The 22,152-nt window shown below is 39.7% G+C and overlaps 1 protein-coding gene across 3 annotated transcripts; it reads left to right on the forward strand.

The window, feature by feature from the left end:
• The first annotated feature begins 111 nt into the window (after positions 1-111).
• On the forward strand, positions 112-20,822 carry wdr33 (WD repeat domain 33). 3 transcript variants are annotated; one of them, XM_079614260.1, is made up of 23 exons: positions 112-349; positions 3,517-3,729; positions 3,815-3,883; positions 3,968-4,072; positions 4,186-4,281; positions 4,392-4,543; positions 6,015-6,112; positions 10,086-10,212; positions 11,779-11,933; positions 12,025-12,103; positions 12,234-12,344; positions 12,652-12,746; positions 12,835-12,921; positions 13,025-13,164; positions 13,252-13,404; positions 13,530-14,285; positions 14,402-14,465; positions 15,221-15,470; positions 15,550-15,621; positions 16,516-16,661; positions 16,750-16,851; positions 18,538-18,732; positions 19,746-20,822. In XM_079614260.1, exons 2-23 carry the CDS (start codon positions 3,526-3,528, stop codon positions 19,913-19,915), a joined length of 3,426 nt encoding a protein of 1,141 aa, XP_079470386.1. In that variant the 5' UTR covers positions 112-349; positions 3,517-3,525; the 3' UTR covers positions 19,916-20,822. The 3 variants fall into 3 exon arrangements, with proteins under 3 accessions (XP_079470386.1, XP_079470384.1, XP_079470385.1); XM_079614259.1 differs by lacking the exon at positions 16,750-16,851 and adding an exon at positions 519-641 and having other exon boundaries at positions 121-349; XM_079614258.1 differs by lacking the exon at positions 16,750-16,851.
• The last annotated feature ends 1,330 nt before the right edge of the window (positions 20,823-22,152 follow it).

Consider the following 22,152-nt stretch of genomic DNA (forward strand, 5'->3'; position numbering starts at 1 on the left):
ATAAGTAAAAATAGAGGTACTAATTATAAATAATAATAATATATATATATATATTGTTCTCCATCGCGTTTGACTGACGGATAAATAACAATAAACATGCCGTGACGCAGTTCTCCCGCCGATACGTCTGACGTCATGACGTCGTTTCGGAGTTCAAAGCGACGAGAATGAGAGGAAGCCTCGAGATGGAGGCAGGGGGGGTAATTTAATGCAAAAAATATCAAATTGACGCGTAATTTGAAGACAATTGACATTTCATTTTCAGAAAGAGACTACAACAGTCTCCACAAGGAACAGTCGTGTGTTTTAAATTTAGGTATATAGTCTCAGTCAGCACTGGATATTTTGGGTGAGTTTCTCAAGTATTGACCGGGCGCCATTTAAACACGCTTTGCGGGAGACAGGAAAGAAATAACCGCTCTCACATCCAGCACACAGTTATCTGCTTCAGTGGACACATTCTGCTCTCAAATAAACGCTTATTTTTTTAAAGGGATATTCTATTCTCATTTTGGTAGGCGGCGGAAATGTGCCGTGTTTGTGAGGGCCTGTGGTAGCGCCAGGTATTGTGTGTTAGCTGGCTAACAGCTAACAGACCTCGAACTGAAGAGACATTTACGACCTCAAACAAGAGATTACAGGTATAAATTATGCATCAGCCGCCAATTCACGTTTTGTTTTAGTGTCTGCACTTAAGAGATGCGTGTCTTTCATGCTTGATTCATGATTTGTTGGTTTTTAAATTTGTTTGTAATTGAGCTCTGCGTTATTGCATCAATGCGGGATGTAACGCCACCTAAAGAAAACACGTGAAACTAACTCTAACAATCTTTTATTGGTATTCACAAACACGTCAATTTTATCCAAATAACTGAAGATTTCTTAACATTTACATTGCTCTAAGTCGACTTGGAATATATTTGCGAAAAGGTCATTGAATGGATAAAATGTTTGGCATTAACAATACTTCCCTTCTACTGCAGCAACACTGTTGCATTGCTAAAGTTTACTCTTAAACTAGTTGAATTGTGTGTATATATATATTATATCACATACATCCTGTTTCTATATATACTGGTCGGGTATCAAAATACTTGTTTAGTCACACAGATAATGTTCTCACTTTCATCCTGTTAAAGTACTTTCCCATTAACGTTTCTGTTAATTGAGCCTGGGACTGATTACTTTTGTGCAGAAGATCTGGGTTCTGGTTGTAATTGTAGTGCCTTTTACATGTATATTAATCCACTGGATGATGCACAATACGCTGTATGCATTTTTTGATCTCTGTGAGGGTGAAATAAAATGTATGCTTTTCAAAAATTAATAATTTGCAAAGGTTTTAAAGGTGGTTAGGGTACTCCGGGACAGTGCTTCGCAAATGGTATTGGTTCAGGATGCAGATTTTACATTAGACATCAAGTGTCAACACAACACACTGTGAAAGTTTTTTTTTTTTAACTGTAATGTACTTAAAGGTATAGCGGAGGATCTCTCCTAATTTTAGAAAAGACCCGCCCTCACCTATTTTTTTAAAAATGCACATGCGCAACACTCTATTTGCTCCCAAAAGGGAACGCTTACATTAACTTTTACTAGCAGTGATTTTAAATGGATTTCTCCAAATAGCATAACAAACTTTACCTGTCTAGTAGAATCTTCGCGACTGCGGCGTCAGTGGGAAGCCCAACCTGTGCTTTTAGCGCACGCCAGCGTGTGAAATATTCACCCAAAATCACTCTGGTCTTGTTTCTATATTCTGCTGCCTTTCTCTTCTTATCATACACTTCGTATACATTTTTTCTCTTTCAACCCTCAGCCATTTTCAAAGGAATGGCTGAAACCGTAACTCATCACACATAATACACCAGAAAGCGAAAACTACATAGGGACGAGCACGTACGACGGCCTTACGTAAACATATCACCAGAATGATTGACACTTAGGTGGACCAATAGTATAGGCTACCCACCCGGAAAAAGAAAATCCTCCGCTATACCTTTAATGTGATAACCTCAACCAGCCTCCTAATTTCACTAGCATCTACCAAATGACAGATGAATTTGCCCTGGAAATATATTTTTTTGGGGGGTGACCTACCAGTTGAGAATCACTGCTCCAGCCATAGACAAAGAAAGGGTCCAGAATTGGATTGGACTTAAGCCATCCTGACCACAGCACAATTTTGTTGACACACAATTATATATGTCTTAGTTAAATGCATTTTCATTTTTTAATATTTACCCCAATTCTTTTTTTCTCAGAAGCCTGTTCCTAGACATCAGCAGTATTATTCACTCTTTTAACATGGACTAGTTTTAGCAGTCCAGCTGACTTGCCTTGCAGTAGCGGCTTGAGCTCAGTCAGTTCTGATAGCATCTAAAGTTGTGTTTGTATTGAGAAAAGTTACCCATTTTGTATCTCTTTATTGTATACATGAGTTACATCGAGAAACTGACCTAATTTACAGAACTCAAAACAAAAAGTTACAGAATGCAATGTACATCTGCGTTTTAGTTAGTTTTAAGAATAATTTCTCACCAACATTAGTACACACAGCTTATTACACACTTGTGTATTTATTACATGCTAATTACACCTGAAGCATTTATTCAAAATCACAGGGAAATGTATCATATCTGGTGCTATTAGGATAACGAAATATACCAACTAGTGAATGTTTCTTTTTTACAATGAAATCTCCTATCCCAGCCTTTGATTCCATAAAAACTATTAATTAAATCACTCACTGATCTGATGCCATCTTTGTGTGTGCACTGTTGTATGTAGTGTATTATTATTGGAAATTCAGTGAAATTTTTTTTTTACTGCTTTTTTAAAAGTTGTAAAGGGTAAATGTCTGTTTTTTGTCTGTGTTTCAAGTTATGCGTTCATAAAATGGAACCTAAGCTTTTTTAGATGCCCAATTTTATTCATGGTTCGGTTCATTTTGAGCATGAAGTGTGTTTCCAGATACTCAACACCAACAAACATTTATGTTAGTTTTCCGACATGTAAAATAACTTGAGTAGAAATATCCTTCCCTGGAAAAGTTTTCTAAAATCCACTTGGAGTTGCTTTGATATCACTTGCACCATAGCTTGCTTTTGTAGCAACTCTTTATGGAAGCCAATTTATAATTATGATAACTAACTTCTTTGTATTGATTACAAAGTCTTTACCCTATTTTGTGTACTGTTGTCTATCTTCACTTAATTACTCTGTTTATGCTTTCTGAATACTCTTCACATCCTGAAGACCCATATTGATGGTTATGATATATACTTAAGTTATGCCATGCAGTTCACAGATTCCTTGTGCTGTAGAACGAGATGTTTCTTATTCACCAGTTGATGGTCTTATGGCGCAGATGTAATTTTTTATGTTAATATCTTTTCTGTCTCTCTGTTACATTTCCCATTGACCTGTGCAATTGGTTAAGTTCTATTCATTTAAAGTGAGCCGATGTAATAAACCTCAAACTCGTAGTAAATGTCCTCCGCTTCACATCTTCAGGTGTCAAGCATGGCGACCGACATCGGCTCCCCTCCCCGGTTCTTCCACATGCCCCGCTTCCAGCACCAGGCTCCTCGGCAGCTGTTCTACAAGCGGCCGGACTTCGCCCAGCAGCAGGCCATGCAGCAGCTCACTTTTGATGGCAAGCGCATGAGGAAAGCTGTCAACCGCAAGACCATTGACTATAATCCATCTGTCATCAGATATCTTGAGGTATAGTCCTGAAAAAAATTGACTAAGAGAAACCGAGCCTCCCTCCTCTAGCAATCTTAATATTTGGCTAATTGCTGTATTTCAGAATCGACTGTGGCAGCGAGATCATCGAGATTTCCGTGCTATTCAACCAGATGCAGGCTGCTACAATGATGTATGTCTTGCTACTACTACTATGCTCAGTTCTTTTATGATTTTTCTTCAAGTTCATAAATCTAATAAAATACTTTTCTTGCAGCTTGTTCCTCCAGTTGGTATGCTTAATAACTCTATGAATGCTGTTACGACAAAGTTTGTCAGAACCTCCACCAACAAAGTCAAATGCCCTGTTTTTGTTGTGCGGGTAAGTGTTAGGCTTGTATTTAAAAAAAAGTATGTTATGCTGTATAAACCACATCAAACCAAGTCCTTTGGTTGTTCTAAATATATCCGTATCCTTTACTTCCCTTCTTGCAGTGGACTCCTGAAGGCAGGCGGCTTGTAACGGGTGCCTCCAGCGGGGAGTTTACTTTATGGAACGGGCTCACGTTTAACTTTGAGACAATTCTGCAGGTAACCAGAGACCGTGTTTTTGATTTGAGGCACATCACCTTGCCTCAACCTCACAAGCTTGCTAAAAAGCCCTTGCTTATTTATCAAATTTCTTCTCTTCGTTCTCATAGGCTCATGACAGCCCTGTCAGGGCAATGACCTGGTCTCACAATGACATGTGGATGTTGACTGCCGACCATGGAGGTTACGTGAAGTACTGGCAGTCCAACATGAATAACGTCAAGATGTTCCAGGCTCACAAGGAGGCGATTAGAGAGGCCAGGTCTATACACAATCTACCATTTTCTGTAGTTAACCCGAGCCTGTTACTGCCCCTGCAGTGGCAGGGCTCTGCCTGTAGGGGGCTCTCCTCAGTGCTGATATACTCTTCCCTGTGCTGCTCAATGTTCATGTCCTTTATTATTGACACGTGTGTGTGTTGTTGTTGCAACACTGCATTTATTTGTCACCTGTGGCTTATGAGTTATGTATCCTCATCTTCTATATACATAATTACTTTGTACAGAAAAGGTGTATTTCTCACACTTTTAAATAAAGTATTTCCAATTATTTATATTCTAAGGTGATGACACATGCAGTCTAGAATAAAAAAATAAAAAAACACGTCCGTTAAAAAGACCCTCAGGGACTTAACGTGTTTGTTGGAAGGGTTTATGGAGCCTCCGTATTGGAGGTGCTGGACTCTTGTCTTGTCCTTGCGCTGGTGTAATTGTAGGAAACCTACACAACTTTAAGCTTCAGTTCACAATGGTTTAACAACGAGACAGGAGCTGTGCTGTCCCGACTGGCCATCACTTTCAGTCAGTCCCATAAAACAAGTCTTCCCTAATAAAAATACTGCCTCTAAATAAAGATTTGTAAGAATAAATAACTCAGATATTCACTTGGATGCAACTTTATGGGTATAAATGCACATGGCAACATTTTCATTCACATTGAAATCCAGGTTTTTCCTTTTCATTCTGTTAACTCAGACACAATGCAGGACATGTAACGTTCTTTCTGATGCAATAAAATGCAATTTCACCTTCAATATTTAAAAACAAAAAAGGAAGCCACAAATTTAAAGCCAGTGAAATCAATTTATGCAAATGGCTCATGGGTTGAAGTAAAACCTGCTGAAGAGAGGCTTTTGCTTGCTTCAGTGGTTCATTTCTATCTTAAGAACATTAGGGCACTGTGGTTAACACTAGTACTTCATGGTGTTAGGTGGTGTGATAATTCTGCGTCATTTGTCTGTAGAAATAGTAAAGTAACGGTGTGTTTTTGGAGGTCAAAGAGTGAGTTGGTAAACTGAGGCAGGCTCAGTTTTGCCGAATGCTTGAACCAGCTTGTGTGCCCTCTGGAAGGAAGAGTGGTCTGTGTAGAGATCATAGTGTTCGAAACCTACATGTTTGCGTTTACTGATCGAACTTAACAAGTAAATATGTTGTAAAAAACTTTAAGCTGTCATAATTGGATCAGAATACAGGGAAATGTGTGGCCAGTTTTAACTTTTGCAATCCTTTTAGCTTGTGTGCTGTCTATGAGCAGCTCACATAGTTTTAGCATCTGATTGTTTTTGTTTTTTTAATTCGAGATGTGAAAAAAGAGTATAATAGGACTGTTCTGTAGAGTGAGCTGTCTGCTAAGGAGATGGATGGTTCCTTGTCAGATCAACTCAAAGATGTCCAGCCCACAGAGAACTGCTATGTTATCCTTCATTGTTGATTCTCTCCCTGCTGTGTCTTCAGTTTCTCTCCTACGGATAATAAATTTGCCACTTGCTCTGATGATGGAACGGTACGCATCTGGGACTTTCTGCGCTGTCACGAGGAAAGAATTCTGAGAGGTACGTCATATAAGATGTGGAGATATTCACAAACGCTTTCCTTTGAACACAATTACACTGTCATCTGGGTTCACAAACACTTCAAGTCTTCATGTTGTCTTTCACACAACTCCGCACACTTTACCATGGGCTGTCGGTAGCAGGTTCATGTTCTTGCATTGTTTTGGCAGTTTTAAATATATATTATACCTTGTGTTTGAGATTATTGCTAATATTTTACTGATAAATCCTTTTTTATAATATCTATTAATGCCAAATATATAGTTTTCTGTTTTAATAGTGTTTTGTACACCTTTATTTAGGAATTAATACATTTTCTTGTGGAAAATTAATCCACATGAACAAAAAGGTTTTCTGTATGAGCATTTTATGGCTTGTATCTGCAAACTATTGTGTCTAATAACCTTGTGTTTTGTGTATTATAGTCATGTAAAAAAACACATTAATAATGTGGTGCACTATTGGCGTAGTACTACTACCAAAAAAAACATTTTGTAGTAGAAAGGTTTAGATATTGTTTAAATATTTTTGTTTCTCAATCTTTTTTTTCAAACAGATTATCAAATCTAGTGATGATCAGTTATGTTAAAAAGTCCTTTTCCTAAGACTTAAGATTATTATAGCTAAATAGAATAAGCATTAAACCGTCTCTCATCATGCATTGGTATTGAAAGTCACCCTGAAGTACAGAATTAAATTTAAAACTTATTGAGTTAGGTTAGCATTTACAGTGCTGGCAGAATTATTAGGCATGTTGATTTTATGATAATTTTTTTTCCAGACACATTTTACCAATTCCAACCCACATCAATCTTAACTACTATTTAGCATTTAATCATTTATAAGTGATATATAATTGCTCATGAAGGCTGGAAATGTAAAACGCCTTATATTCAGGTGTGCATTATTATTAGGCACGTTTTCTTTTACAGATAAAATAAGCCAAAAAAAGAGATTTAACTCGGACTGAAAAGTAAAAAATTATGAAATGCCCACGAGGAGGATGCAATACTAGAAATTGCAGTTAAGGCATGAACATTGGACAGTGAAATGCTCATTGGGTCCGACAAAAACAGGCGGAGAAGAAAAGACACATGCTCACTGCAAAATAATTAAGTGTGAAACCCCCAGGAACCCTTTAGTCTCCAGCGCCACCATTTTCCAGAACTGCAACCTACCTTGAGTCTCCAGAAGTGCACGGTGTCAGGATCCCAGAGACTTGGGTTAGGGCAGGGGTCACCAAACTCGGTGTCCTGCAGAGTTTAGCTCCAACCCCAATTAAACACACTTGAACCAGCTAATCAAGGTCTCACTAGGCATGCTAGAAACTTTCAGGCAGGTGTGTTGGACCTGGTTGGAGCTCAAATCTGCAGGACAGCGGCCCTCCAGGACCGAGTTTGGTGACCCCTGGGTTAGGCAAAGAATCCTACTATATTACCCCCTCTTAATAAGAATCACAAGCTGAAGTGTAATAAAATACATGGAGACTGTTTAGGCTTTATAGACTGACAGATTGAAGAGCGACTTGAAGGACCAGCAACTGCAACACATCCTCTTGCACCACTGTTTGAAGAATTAATCTTCCAGATTCTGGCTGTGAGTTTTGTTAGTCCATCTCTGCAAAACAGACTTCAGGGTAGGAGAGAGGTTGCAGTTCTGGAAAATGGTGGCGCTGGAGACTAAAGGGTTCCTGATGGTTCCTGATCACCTTAATTATTTTGCAGTGAACATGTGTCTTTTCTTCTCCACCGGTTTTTGTCTGACCTACTGAGCATTTCACTGTCCAATGGTCATGCCTTAACTGTAATTTCTAGTATTGCATCCTTCTAATGGGCATTTAATAATTTTTTGTTAAATCTCTTTTTTTGGCTTATTTTATCTTTTAAAAAAACGTGCCTAATAATAATGCACACCTGAATATAAGGCGTTTTACATTTCCAGCCTTCATGAGCAATTATATAATCACTTATTAATTATTAAATAAAAAAGTAATAGCAATTTAATAATTAGAGGAGATTAATGGGGTTTGGAATTAGTAAAATGTGCCTGAAAAAAAAAAATATGATCAGAAATTCAACATGCCTAATAATTCTGCACGCACTGTAGCATTTCTAAACCGTCACTTCCCTGTATCGCTCGTTACTATGTACTTTCTGTTTCAATACTCAAAGAAAAATTCCTGCTCACTTCTGTTGTGTTGACGTTTAGTTTAAAAAGAGTTGTTCCTTCTGGCATAATTTGAAATATTTGTGTTTCAATATCAACAACATACCCACGCGAGACATGTATAACCTGACCTGTCACCATTATGGAAAATAATAATCCACCTTAAATGCACAGACATCATCACATGGTAATGGGCTTCTTGTTTTAATTATTATAGTATATTAATATTGTTGTTGTTTAATATTCAGTTCAATAACAGTAGCAGTCCTTTTCATCTTTGATCCTTGTTCTTATGAGGAGATTTTTTTTCTATCCACATGAGGAAAACAGCTTATAAAACATACTACTTTTTTTTTGTGAATATGTAAAAATGCAGAAAGTTTTCAGTGGTAGGTAGGTTTAGTGTAAGGGGATATAATTTACAGTTTGTACAGTACAGGATATAAACCACCACGTCTATAGAAAGTCATAAAACATGAAAACTCAATGTGTGATGCAAAAAACGAAAATAATGTGAGTGACTGGGTATGGAAGCTTTGTGATCAAATAAAACATTAAAAATAAAGCTTATGCTTAATGTTAGGTTAGGTTTTTTTTGTTGAATGCTTTATTATCAGACATACCAAGAGCAAACTTTGCTGTTGTGGTTTGTTGATTTAGGGGTTATTGGCTGCAGGTTTAAAAAGGGTAACCTTTGTCCTGTAACAACTCAAGTCGAGTACGTTGTGTACTTTTGAGGGGTCAAATATTTAAACCTCCAAAAGATGCATATACTGTTTTTATGCTAGTTTGCGTGAAGGTAGATATTTGCATCTATGTGCACTTCAATAGTGTACCAGTTAAGACGGTGTCAAAGTGCCCTGAAATTTAAGTAAATAGAAGATATTACTTTCACCCAATTTATGACCCACTGGATCTCCATATGATTTAAATAATGAACTAAAGAAGGCACAATATTGTCAATTTGCCAGTAAAATGTTCAGACTTAGGACTGTAAACAAAGTATTGCATGGAAGATGTGATTAGCATAGGTTTCATACATTTGTAAGACCTTTCACATTATATGAAATTTATCTCCACATAGTTTTGTTGTTGTTTGTTTTCCCGAATGCTACGTGTCTTTAAGATACAGGACTGTCCCTGTTACAGTGATCTAATGGGCCTGATTTTGATCATTAATAAAAAGTCATGCTTTTTTTTACCTTTTCAAGTTACTTTTAAATAGATCTCACTGATTTGCATAAAAACAGAACTCACATTATTTTACAACAGGGATATTCACTATAGGCTTTTTATTTTCCTCATGTTTGTGCAAACACACAAGTGTTCATTCATCTGTCAACAAAAAATACAGCTAAGGATTCATACAGCTTCACCCAGACATTCATATAAATTAATAAACAAGCTCATGCTCACTTGATTATTATGAGCAATGTTTTTGTGACAATCACATGATGTGCCCTTTTAAATAATGCCATTATTTGATAGTCAAAGTGTCTATGAATTTAATGAGATTTATTATTTTGCTAATTCAGTGGCATGTGATTTGATTAATAATGGAGTTTAATCCAATAAAATGTGTTTTGTTCTGGCTGTTACTTAGGCTGGCTTTGCTTATTATAGAGTAGTACAATATTATGGTTTATGATACATTTAATGTAATGCTTAGTTTGTAATCAAAAGCAATAAAAGTGTTACTCTTGAGTAATTATGTTTTTCTGAAATATTAAAGACAAATATATGCAAATACACAATATGTTTCTCTTTTTATGTCACAAACTCATTCGAAACCTACATATGTTTCCAGGACATGGAGCAGACGTGAAGTGTGTTGATTGGCATCCCACAAAGGGTTTGGTGGTGTCCGGCAGCAAAGACAGCCAGCAACCTATCAAATTTTGGGACCCAAAGACTGGACAAAGTTTGGCAACACTGTAAGTTAGTGTGGTGACAGAAAGTCCATCTTTGTCTCTGTAGAAACTTCTCGAGTCAGGAGTTCAAGGTGTCAAAAGATATACTTCGTTTCAATTAACAAAGCAGAGATGCCAGCTGATTATCTAACAATTGTACTCAAAATTCATTCTAATACAGTCTCTTCCCAACAAATGCTCTTTCGTTGGGTTATCTTCTATTTGTATTAGTCCATCTTCTTACTGTTCTTAAAGCAGAGGAAAGTAATAGGTGCACATCTTAATCTTTCTTGCATGAATCCTCCGACACTTACACATCTCAACAACAGAAGCATCTCCTTATCGTTGTTGCACTTGGTCCTCAGACTGGGCTGCTTAATTATGGCAAAAATCATGATCAAGAATATTTAACACTATCATTGGTGGGTGATATGATCAAAGTCTTTATTTCACAATATTTTAAATATCGGGGAAATTTCACAGTTATCAATACTTCAGAAAAAATGGTAAACTAATGTAAGAAAAGGGTCCTCGAAACAATTACATAAACTGTCAGCAATACAATAAGAACAAAGAAACTAATTACAAACAAAACTGACAAATAAATACAAGAGAATGAAAAAACGAATTAAATAAACAGTGTTTTAATTTCAGGAAGATGCACTAACCGTGGTATTCAGAAACAATATGTAATAGCCGATAAAAAAATATTGAATAATCAAATGTAAAATAACACTGCATAGTCTTATTGTACATATATTTAATATAGATTCATTCTTGTGATCATTAATGACAGAATGCAGCAGGAATATTAGGCTGCTGTCACTTTAAGAGCTCATGCACAGATCCAATATACTGTTACACATGCGTTTTCTTTCTCAACTGTGTACATTTACTAATTTACTGCGTACATTAACCCACAGTGTTTACTTGAATACTCTCCAAAAAGGCATTTTGAAATTTTTGTGTTTAGGTGTGTATCTGATGCTTATCCGAATTCGGTTCAATCTCGAACCGCCACCTAGGGAACAGTGTCTCTTTTGTGGCTTGATATGCTGTTTAATATCAAACAGTAAGCAGTAATAGCAACAGTAGACTGCATTTTACAGCGCTCACTTATTTGGATGTTACGTTTGGGCTTTTAGGGAGCAAAGAAAGCAGACCGGTGTGATGGAAATAAAGGTGCGTTGGACGGAATGCGTCAGCAGCACAATAATCATTTTACCTTGACTATCTTGTTTTCATAATCGTTGGAAGCCAGAATAAAAAAATGAATTGCGATTAATTGCACAGTCCTAGCTCATAGCTATTAAAAGGGAGCCAGTGCACTCTATGACTTGAGGCCTTTGAGTTTTACACTAGACTGAGAAATGAAACCATTCCTGTATGTTTAATAAAAATACACTAAGAAATATACTAAATTAGCAGACCGCAAATGCTTTGATTAGAGCTACTTCGATGTATTAAGCCATTTAACAATCAAAATGGTTGTAGCTGCATTGAAAATCTTTTTATGCTAAAGGGTTTGAGTACTTCAACTAAAAGCGATTAAGTGGGGCTATTAATGTTTCGGTTGTGTTTTGTCCTCAGACATGCGCATAAAAACACTGTCATGGAGGTGAAGTGGAACCTCAATGGCAACTGGCTGTTGACGGCGTCACGTGACCATTTATGCAAACTGTTTGACATCCGCAACCTCAAAGAGGAGCTACAGATTTTTAGAGGACACAAGAAAGAAGCCACAGGTATTATAACCCTAATGAGAATGAGTATGAATGGCTCTTGTGGTGGAGAAGCAGTGTGTGCTAGACTCATGCTTTGGACTTTCGGTTGCAGCTGTTGCCTGGCACCCAGTTCATGAAGGCATGTTTGCCAGTGGAGGCTCTGATGGATCGCTGCTGTTCTGGAATGCAGGGTAGGCTCTGTTCAGATCCTTTCTGTATCCATAGATGGTAGCTTTAGTCAAAATTGAAAATTGAATTTAGTCTTTTGTAATTGAAAAAAAATGTAATTTGACTGCTAATGTGGTTGAAATATTTTGCTAGTGTGGAGAAAGAAGTGGGAGGAATGGAGATGGCTCATGAAGGAATGATCTGGAGTTTAGCCTGGCATCCACTGGGCCACATCTTGTGTTCTGGGTCTAACGACCACACCAGGTGAGTGAGTGTAACTAACAAAACTTTCATTTGGTTGACATAGGGTTGTTTGTTACATCTACTAAAATTTCAGTTGCCAATACCAATAACAGTGAAATTTCCCAATTCTCGATAACAGTTTTGTTACATTTCTTGTTGCTGCAAACAATATGCTATTTACCACACTCCTTTATTCAGATGTAAACTAATACATTGATAAATTAAATAAATTCCATACAGTTAAGTGAACCGTCAGAAACAAAGAAATTAAAATTGTAAACCTAAAATACATAGATTTTAGCTCATTTCTCTATGATCACTCCCTCAGCAAATTTTGGACAAGGAATCGGCCAGGCGACAAGATGCGGGACAGATACAATCTGAACTTGTTGCCTGGAATGTCAGAAGATGGGATGGAATATGGTTAGTGTTCCTTGACCTCTTGCAATTTGAAAGCCCTATAGAGGATGTACATATGAATTCATAATGCTTTATCCCTGGGTAATTCTAGATGACATGGAGACCAATAATATTGCCGCCATTCCGGGCATGGGGATCCCAGAAACGCTGAAGGCTGCCATGGAACAAGAACAAACTGGTTAGCACACACATACATGATCACAGTCAATATTTATTGACGGTCAATGTATTCATGTATAGGTAATTGGTTGGTTATTGATAAATTGTGATTGTGTGCCTAGGAAAAGATATGGTAGCAGAGCCTGAGATGAGCATCCCTGGGCTGGACTGGGGAATGGAAGAGGTTATGCTGAAGGACCAAAAAAAGCCCCCGACTAAAAAAGTTCCTTATGCAAAACCTATTCCAGCTCAGTTTCAACAGGTCAGTATGATGGACTACTGTGGTTTGAATCTTGTGGATACACATTTGGCTAGTTGTCTATCCTTCACTTTTTATGTCATTCAATAGGCCTGGGCAGAGAATAAGGTTCCAGCACTGGCTCCTGGAGAGGTTCCAAAAGAAAGGAAGGATGAGAAGAAAGTAGATGGCAAGAAGAAGACGCAAGCAGAGATTGAGCAGGAAATGGCTACCCTGCAGTATACAAACCCAATGCTGCTCGAGGTCAGCTAATATGCTTACATGTACAGCTTTAGCATTGTGATGTAAACATGGGAATCATCACTATGTCACGCATATCAACACTGGTTAATTCATTTTTATTAAAAAATATATATTTTTGTCTTTAGCAACTGAAGATGGATCGAATGGCACAATTACAAGAGCAGGGAATGCCTCCCCCTGCTGGACAGTCAGGGCCAGTGCCTCCCTTTCAAGGGCAGGGTGGCCCGATGCCCCCTCCAACACAAGGCTTCCCTCAATCCATGCCCCCACAACAAATGCAGCACAACATGCCTCCAGTGGGACCAGGTGGAATGCCTGGCCCATTCATATCTTCAGGCCAAATGGGTCCACCAGGACCTATGCACCAGGGTCCTCCTCCACAGGGCATGATGGGACCTCCAGACATGCATGGACCTCCACGTCATCCTGGCCCTCATAGGAACATGGGACCCCAAGGTCCTCCTGGCATGTCTGGCCCCAGAGGTATGCAAGGACCTCCCCCTGGAGGAATGCCGCCAGGTTCTGGTGGACCTCCAGGCGGTATGATGGGACCTCCACCGCGAGGACAGGGGCCTCCCCAGGGAGGGATGATGCATCAGGACATGAGGGGGCCCGCGCCTCATGGAAACATGATGGGCCATCAGGGACCCATGCAAGGGGGTATGATGGGGCCTCCACCCAGGACTCATGGCAATATGCAGGGCATGGGAAATATGCATGGAATGGGGCCTCCTCCAGGGGGTATGCATGGACCACCAAACAACATGCAGGGGCCACCAGGAAACATGCAAGGACCTCCGGGCAATATGCAGGGCCCTCCACCATACATGCAAGGCAAACCACCACACATGGGTGATGGAAACCGAGGACAGTTCAACCAGGTGAAGAAAAGAACACGTTTGGAATGAACACGTCTGTGAATGTTTAGGACGAAGACATATAACTGAAAAAATGTCAGAGTCGCTTCTATTGCTGAAATTTTGTGCATGTCTTTCAGGGACAGAATACTGGACCTCAGTCAATGATGCATGGAATGGGACAACAGGGTCCTAATGTGAAAGGTAATGCTCAGCCTATTGGGGGAAGACAAGTTACTCATATTAGGTAGTGATAAATTCACTATTCGGGATAAATTGAGAATCACGTTTTTTGGTTTCGAACTGAGATCACGATTCTCCCATGATCCCGAACAGACAACTAAACAAAATAACGTGATTTACTAGAGGTTCTGATAAAATATTAATTGCTGCAGTCTATTTAAAATGTTTAATTAATCTGAATCTCTTTAAAAAGTTTCACTCATAAATAATTCACTTGTTTTATTACTGGATTAATCTGTTTTTATCAGTCACTTGTTGCCACCTGATGGTGTAACAATGTAATCAATACAATCGTTATTTATATAGCACCAAGTTACTTTCAAAAGGTGATTTGCTTTTTTTTGATTGCTTCTGTAGACATCAGTGTTTTTAACAACTATACACTTTCATCCTGGTACTTTTGTGATATGAATATTTGTAGCAGAAATAATGATACTGTGTGATTGAAAAGACTATTTGTGAAGCTGATAAATGCTTTCTCTGGGTCAGCGCCAATGCAGATTTGAATGTTCCTGTGTGATTTTGTCTAAGGTTTAATAGACACAGGCGCATCATTGTCATTTAGGAATGGAGATCGTGTGGGTGTCTGAAGCGAGATCGTGATCTTTTAACGATTAATCGTGCAGCTCTAACTCGTATGCAAGATGATTTAATCAAAACTAGTGTGTGAAAGTTAATGGTGACTTGTTTGTGCTCTCCTTGTCTGTTTTTATCAGGAGATGCTCCTCGAGGACCTAACCATCACATGGGACCCCCATCGGAGCGACAAGGCCCAGGAGGAGCGGGTCAGGGCTCTGATGGAGGCCAGTACTGGGGTGATGATGGGGGTTATCAAGAGGGCTGGAGAAGAGGCCCCGGGGGTTCGGGACAGGAATACTCAGGAGGTCACAGAGGAAACTCTGGAAGCCAATGGGAGGGCCAGGAAAGGTTTTCTTCACATGATGGAGAGTACATGGGACACGACAGGTATGCTTCATTCAGCACAACATGAATCTATATTCTGATTTTCTTAAATGTCTTGAGTCATATGGTGACATCTTTACAGGTATGATGGGTATGAGGGTTCTGGTGAGGAGTTTGACCAGAGGCAGAGACGGCCACCGCATGGAGATGATTCGTAAGTGTTGCGTGCAACCTGAGATTGAGTCAAGAATTAGCTTTACTGTGTTCTGGCAGAAAGAACGAAATTTGCCTATTATTCTAAATGATTCTTAAAACTGAAACATGACACTAAAGTCTTGAGGTATGCGTCCTCTTCTGCCTTTAGATCGTTCAACTGTTTCAAAGTATATTCTTTAAAGGGACACTGTAGTTTTTTTTAGCTAAATTAACTCATTGGTGTAAAATGACCTCTGCCAATGATCTTACTTATCCTCGTAAGCGAAAAATTTCTTATCTTTATTTACATTGGACGGGTAAGTCCATGTCGTTCCGCCATCTTGAAAAACTATAATAGCAGAGATGGTCAAAAAGCACTAGCCTACCTCAACGCGTTTTCGTTCAGAGCCAGCGTCACATGACTGAAACCAGCAGAAACCGACAAGAAGATCAGTGAGAGGCGATTGTCACTGTCCCAGCAAATTTGAAAGGCTGCACTGCACGGTACTTCATGATGCAGGATCATGCTTATGCCGAGCCACCGGACATGCTTTTTGCAGTCTGGTTCACACTGTAACATTCGTTTGTTTGTTGTGTGTCAAGTTGCAGTTTGTTTGAAATAACGAACCTCATCACCCAGAAGAAAACTCGAAATGCAATTGGAAGACATGTTGTCATAGCTTCTTGGTACATGACGGCTACCGTAGTTGCAACACGCATTTGAAAAAGCGAGGCGCTAGAGAGAACTATTCCTTTGAATGCAAAATACAATTTCACCGCTAGATGGGAGAATGGATTCCTGCACAGTGTGCCTTTAAAGCATGAGCCTGTACAGACATTATCTGATCTTTGACCAGAGTTGTCCACTGATTGATAAATACTTGATTTTTATTGTCTGTCTCTGAACTTACAGATACAGGAGAGGTGGCCCAAGTGGCCGTGGTGGAATGGGCGGCTTCCAAGAGGAGTATGGCGGAGATGAGAGCTTTGATTCCCAAGAAGACATGGGCCAAGGATGGGGAGGAAGAGGAAGACCACGTGGTGGGCCACCAAGAGGAGGTAGATCCCATTCCATTCACCAGTCCATGAGCTCACGTTGCGTCCATTAAAACTGAGGTGTCAGGTTTGAACATGACATCTTTCTTAGGTGGTGTAGGAAGAAAGGGGCTTCTCCCAACTCCTGATGATTATCCCTCTCACTATGAAGGAGGAAGAAACCAGGAGGGCTGGGAGGGAGGGCGAGATGCAGGTAGAAGTGCATGAAGGGGATGCCAATAAATGTTCTTGTTGTTGCAGTGCAGTAAGACATGCTTGAGCAAATTCCCAGTTTTTAACTGAGGCCGTAAAGCTGAGAGCAGAATAAATGATTTTAGCCCACATTTTCCAGTCACAGACAGATTAAAAGTCAGATTAAAGCCAACTTGGATGATGGGCCAGTTAGGTGTGAGGATTCCAACATAGTCTGTAACTTGCCTCAGAAACAAGGAAATCTTTTAGTGTAAGCAATGTAGTGAGAGCAGTGACATGAAATGACCAATGAGGAGATGGCAGGATGGGGTCTGTTTAAAATCTTAAAGGTATAGTGGAAGATTTTCCCGAATTTTAGAAAAGAACCGCTCTCTCCACTTTTTGAAAAAATGCACATGCGCAACACTCTACCTGCTCCCGAGAGGGAACGTGTGCACTAGGGAGCAGTCACGAGCCTAGTTCTCCTCGTGCACGCTCTGTTTACAAGTTGCTGTCGGCATGGCTCATACAAGCCTACTTTCAAAAAGAAGATTTGCACTTTTCCCACTATATCACACATTGGAATTATCAAAAATGAACAGACAAGGTTTTATCATATTTCAGCGTGATACCTTTCACCATTTGGTCATAAGGCTAATTTTGACAAATTGAGATGTTTACCGTGTCTGCGCGGTGCGTGACTTGTGCCAGGGCTAGCATCGCTAATCATAGCTTACATTAACTTTTACTAGAAGTAATTTTAAATGGATTTCTCCAAATAGCATACCAAACTTTACCTGTCGAGTAAAAACTTCGTGACTGAGGCATCAGTAGGAAGCCCAACCTGTGCTTTTAGCGCACGTCAGCGTGTGAAATATTCACCCAAAAACACTGGTTTCTTTCTTCAGAGGCCTTTCTCTTCTTGTCATACAATTCGTAGACACTTTTTCTCTTGCGACCCTCAGACATTTTGAAAAAACCCGGTGAGAACGGCGAGCTTCAATAAATGGCTGAAACCGTAGGTCACCACACACATATACACCTGAAAGTGCGCATTGCGCAGAAAGCGAAAACTACCTAGGGACGAGCACGTACGACGGCATTACGTAAACATATCACCAGAATGATTGACAACTAGGAGGACCAATAGTCTTGATGATCCACCTGGAAAAAGAAAATCTTCCACTATACCTTTAAGTATTAGACTAGGAGACAACAACAGGGTGTAGTTTGTGGGCATCCCATAACCTAACTTCGAATTCTTTATGAAGAACGGAAAGTCCTTGGTGCCCATCTCTGTCTTAATTATTGTCTTGCTCCATTTTCATTTCTTTGTTGTTTAGATTAATTTTTCAGCACAAAGTAAAAATCAAAACATACACCCTAAAACTGCTATTGTGTCGGCCACTTGAATTTGTTTGAACTTTTTTGGATGTTTTCATGAGGGAACTTATCATACAGTAAATGTCAAGGCTCTATTCAGGTGGATCTTCTTGAAACATCGTCTACACTTGATAAAGTGTCTCCACATGTGCTTCAATAAAACAAATAATCTTATAATATCATAATATTAACAGTAAAGCAGTTTGGGGATTTTTTTTTTCTTAGTCCCGTAGTGTATTTTTAACTTAAGCTTTATGTAAAGGCATAGTTCAAGCTTAACATCAAAGATCCAATCAAATTCATGTTGGTGTGTATGTGTGTTCAGGTCATGAGAGTTATCGGGATGGTCAGCGGCCAGACCACAATATACATGACAGTCCGTCTCCAGCCAGCAGAGAGCGTTCCTCCTCTCTACAGGGCATGGATATGGCCTCGCTGCCCCCACGCAAGCGCCCATGGCATGACGGACCAGGCACGGGTGACATGGACTCGCCTGGTGCAGTGCCTGATGACAGAGCAGGTGAGCGATCCATAAGTGACTATGATTTGTTTTAAAGGGGTCATGAACTGGCTTATTTTTATAAAAATTATACTGTTGTCTGAGGTCAACTTATGATTTTCACGTGGTTTTTACATTCAAAAACCTCATAATGAATAAGTAATAGGCTATTTTCTACTGTTTTTGCGCCTTGCTCCTGAAACGCACGTTTTTATGAGCGTGCCGCATTGAAGATTTGGAAGTAAACACCCACTGCTATGATTGGATAACAGTTTTGCATATTAAAATGAGTTTCGACGACTCGTCAGTTCACTTGGGGAAATGTTTTGAAAACTTCCAATGTGGGAAAAATATCAACCGGAATGATTCGCCCATACATGTTCAACCCAGAGTCTGGTCACGAATCGCAGGATCAGTAGATATCAAACGATCTGGAACAATGTAATACTAGCACATTACTCCAATAAGAGTGTTGCACCATTCCTGTCGGATCCAATATACAGCATTATATATACAGCAATGCACAGCATCGTTATTAAATCTCATTCTGTCTGCAAATCCATCCTTGACCTGTCTTATTTACAAAAGAATCTGCAGTGAAATGAATCGATCAAATGGAAGCGAACTAGAACTTCGTTAAGAATAAAGTCCGAAGGAAGCTTATGCAGTGTTCTTGCACAACCAGGCACCGCACAATATATTGTAATCTTCAGCGGCATTTTATTGCTTGGTAGCTCGACCCAGTTTAGCGTCACGTAGGCCTGTGTTATTAACCTATTACAATTCATGCGTGAATTGGTGGGCAGGGCTACAGAATTAGGCGTTGTTTTTCAGCTGTTGAGGCATGAACCCCAACATGATTGTAATGCGCTTTGGGTGTACAGTAGTACATATGAGAAGCGCTATATAAATGCCTTCATTCATTCATATATCAAAAGCTCAAGGAAAAAAACGTATTTCTCAATTCATGACCCCTTTAAAGTAAAATGCACAATATGGCATTCTGCATACTAATATTATCCAACTCCCCATAGGTCGGCCATCACCAAGAGAGGAAGGTGGGTATGGGCCTCCATCACGTGGAGGAAGAGGTGGATGGGGCCGTGGTGGGCCACCTAACCCCGGGGGTCCTGGTCCCAATGTGGGTCCAAATGTCAGACGAGGGGCTCCACGCGGTGTTATGAGGGGCGGTCGCGGGCGGTAGTAATGGTCACGCCTGCTTCTCTGGGAACACGGAGGCAAAACCACAATGAGGACAGGGGACAATAAAGAACCACACATGGCTACAAAATCAGCTTCCTTGAGGGTCTGAACAGTTTTGCAGGCTTGGACAGGTGTCTGGAAGCACTTCAGTATAAATCAGCGTGGAATGGTGGCTGAGGCTTAGCTTTTTCTCTATGATGTATCAGACGGAAGGTGGCGGGTACCAGTTATCCAGGGCCAAATGTTTCGGCTCACGATGCCTCTTGCCACCTGATTGGTGTACTTGTGACACGTGGGATTTGTTCTAACCTTACGTCAATTGTGAGAATAATAACTGGGGACACATCATGGTGTGACAAGAAACATGATCTCTTGTAATGGAGTTGTGTTTGTGGTCCAGGAAACTGTATTTGTGATGCATGGTACAACTCTCTGTAGATGCTTAAGAGAAACCCCTTCCCTGCACTGAGCAGCGGACCTGCTTAGTGATTCACTTGGACAATGGCAACTCAATTTGTACCAGCACCCGAGCCCCCTGTGTCTTGTCTTTTCTTTTTTTACCTCAATGATTCTGATGTATCAAACACAAAACACATTGTGTACCATTGAATTCCTCAGTCAGATTCTGTCTGCCAGCAAATGCAACTCAATCTAGGTAAAGGACTGTCTATTACTAGAGAAAAAAAGGTCTTTTGAATGTTTCGTTCCCCCCGGTGACTCAGCAATGTTTATTTAATTTCATTTTTATGTAAAATAATGGAGATAATATTTCTGTAACATTACCAGGCTACTCTGAGAGACGAAGCTGCAGACTTTGTTCCTATGTGTACAGTTTGTCACAAAATTGTCATATTGTTTTGTCCTTTTTTTGTATGAAACCATAATAGAATGTGCAAAATTTATGTAAACTCTCTCTGCTCTTGTCGTTACTTTGGTTTCACCCACTCTTTTGTGTGTTTTTATTATTACACTGATATGAACTCTTGAAGCTGGGAATGTCAGTCCTGCTTCTGGAGCGTCTGGAGTCAGTGGAGCGAAAAGTCTAGCATGACTGTTCATTCATTTCAACTCACCTTTACATGCATGTCTTTTTTTACTTACCTCCAAAGCCTGGATTGGTTCAGGTGTGTTTAGAGTAGATCACCAGGGCTCAGTTTTTCAAAAGATGTAATCTGGATCAAATTGATCCCAAACCGAGTTCAAAGTTTTGAAAAACCCAAAGGGCAGGTTTGATCCAGATCACATGTAAGATCGGATTACATGCTCTGATCTTCGTTCAGAATCCATCTTTTGCTTTTGAAAAACCCATTTCCATGATTTGATCTAATCTGAAGTCCCATTGGATTACTTTTGAAAAACTGGGCCCAGAAGAACAGAGCAGCCCAGCCTCGACCCTGTCCTAACCAGATTAGACAAAGCGATGTGATAATAAATCTCTCTAGCTCTCTCTTCCATAGTTTTTGTCCTAATTAACTAGAGAGGATAGCACACATTTGAGGTTTTTAGCTCTGCCAGTGCCCACACACAAACTCTTTTTCATGAAAAAACTATTCAAATAATTTATCTCGCGAAGCATTGGAAGTTATAAATGGAAGGTATGTGTTTTATGTTACACGTGTTGCAAGTGTGGGAGAATGCCAAAGGAAAACCGTTTTGATTGGCTGTTTTGTTACCCCATGTGACATTGTCATACCCCATCCATTTTTGCATTCGGTGTGAACACAAGTTTCTTGCAACACTACACTTTTTCCAGTCGATCCGTCTATCTTGGCTCTATATCTGCAGCATCACGCCTGGTAGCACTGCTCACACTGATATCTGACTTGACCTGAGAACTGCTGCTCATGAATATTAATCATCAAATAGAATGAGTAAAGAAGATATATTGGATATTACACACCTCTAATGTTTCGAAAGGTAAACCATTACAATGATTGCGGTCTGAAGAGCCATCATGGAAGTCATGCATTGTGAGAGCGTGCAAACAAAGATCTCAGCCACACTGGTCTAAATACTGTACCTGTGATTTGTTATCTGTCCCACAGCTTTTTTTGCCTGCAGTGTTGACTTGCACATTACTCGACAATAAATGTCCATTGTCAATAGTGTGGCGATAAATGAAAAACAGCTCAATTTCAACACAATTAGCTTTGATGGTCAACGTGGCTAATTTAGCTTGACCAACTTTAACACAAGTGAAATCTGCAACTTGTATCGCCCTCAAGCAAAACTCCAGAG

This window comes from Phoxinus phoxinus (assembly GCF_949152265.1).
Source record: "Phoxinus phoxinus genome assembly, chromosome: 5".
NCBI classification, from domain to species: Eukaryota; Metazoa; Chordata; class Actinopteri; order Cypriniformes; family Leuciscidae; genus Phoxinus; species Phoxinus phoxinus.

Excerpts from the sequence above, each read along its gene's own strand:
- wdr33 (XM_079614260.1), top strand. The coding sequence starts at position 3,526 with ATGGCGACCGACATCGGCTCCCCTCCCCGGTTCTTCCACATGCCCCGC. Across the intron at positions 4,282-4,391 it reads ACTTTGAGACAATTCTGCAG|GCTCATGACAGCCCTGTCAG; the intron begins GTAACCAGAGAC and ends TCGTTCTCATAG. Across the intron at positions 15,471-15,549 it reads GAGTACATGGGACACGACAG|GTATGATGGGTATGAGGGTT; the intron begins GTATGCTTCATT and ends ACATCTTTACAG.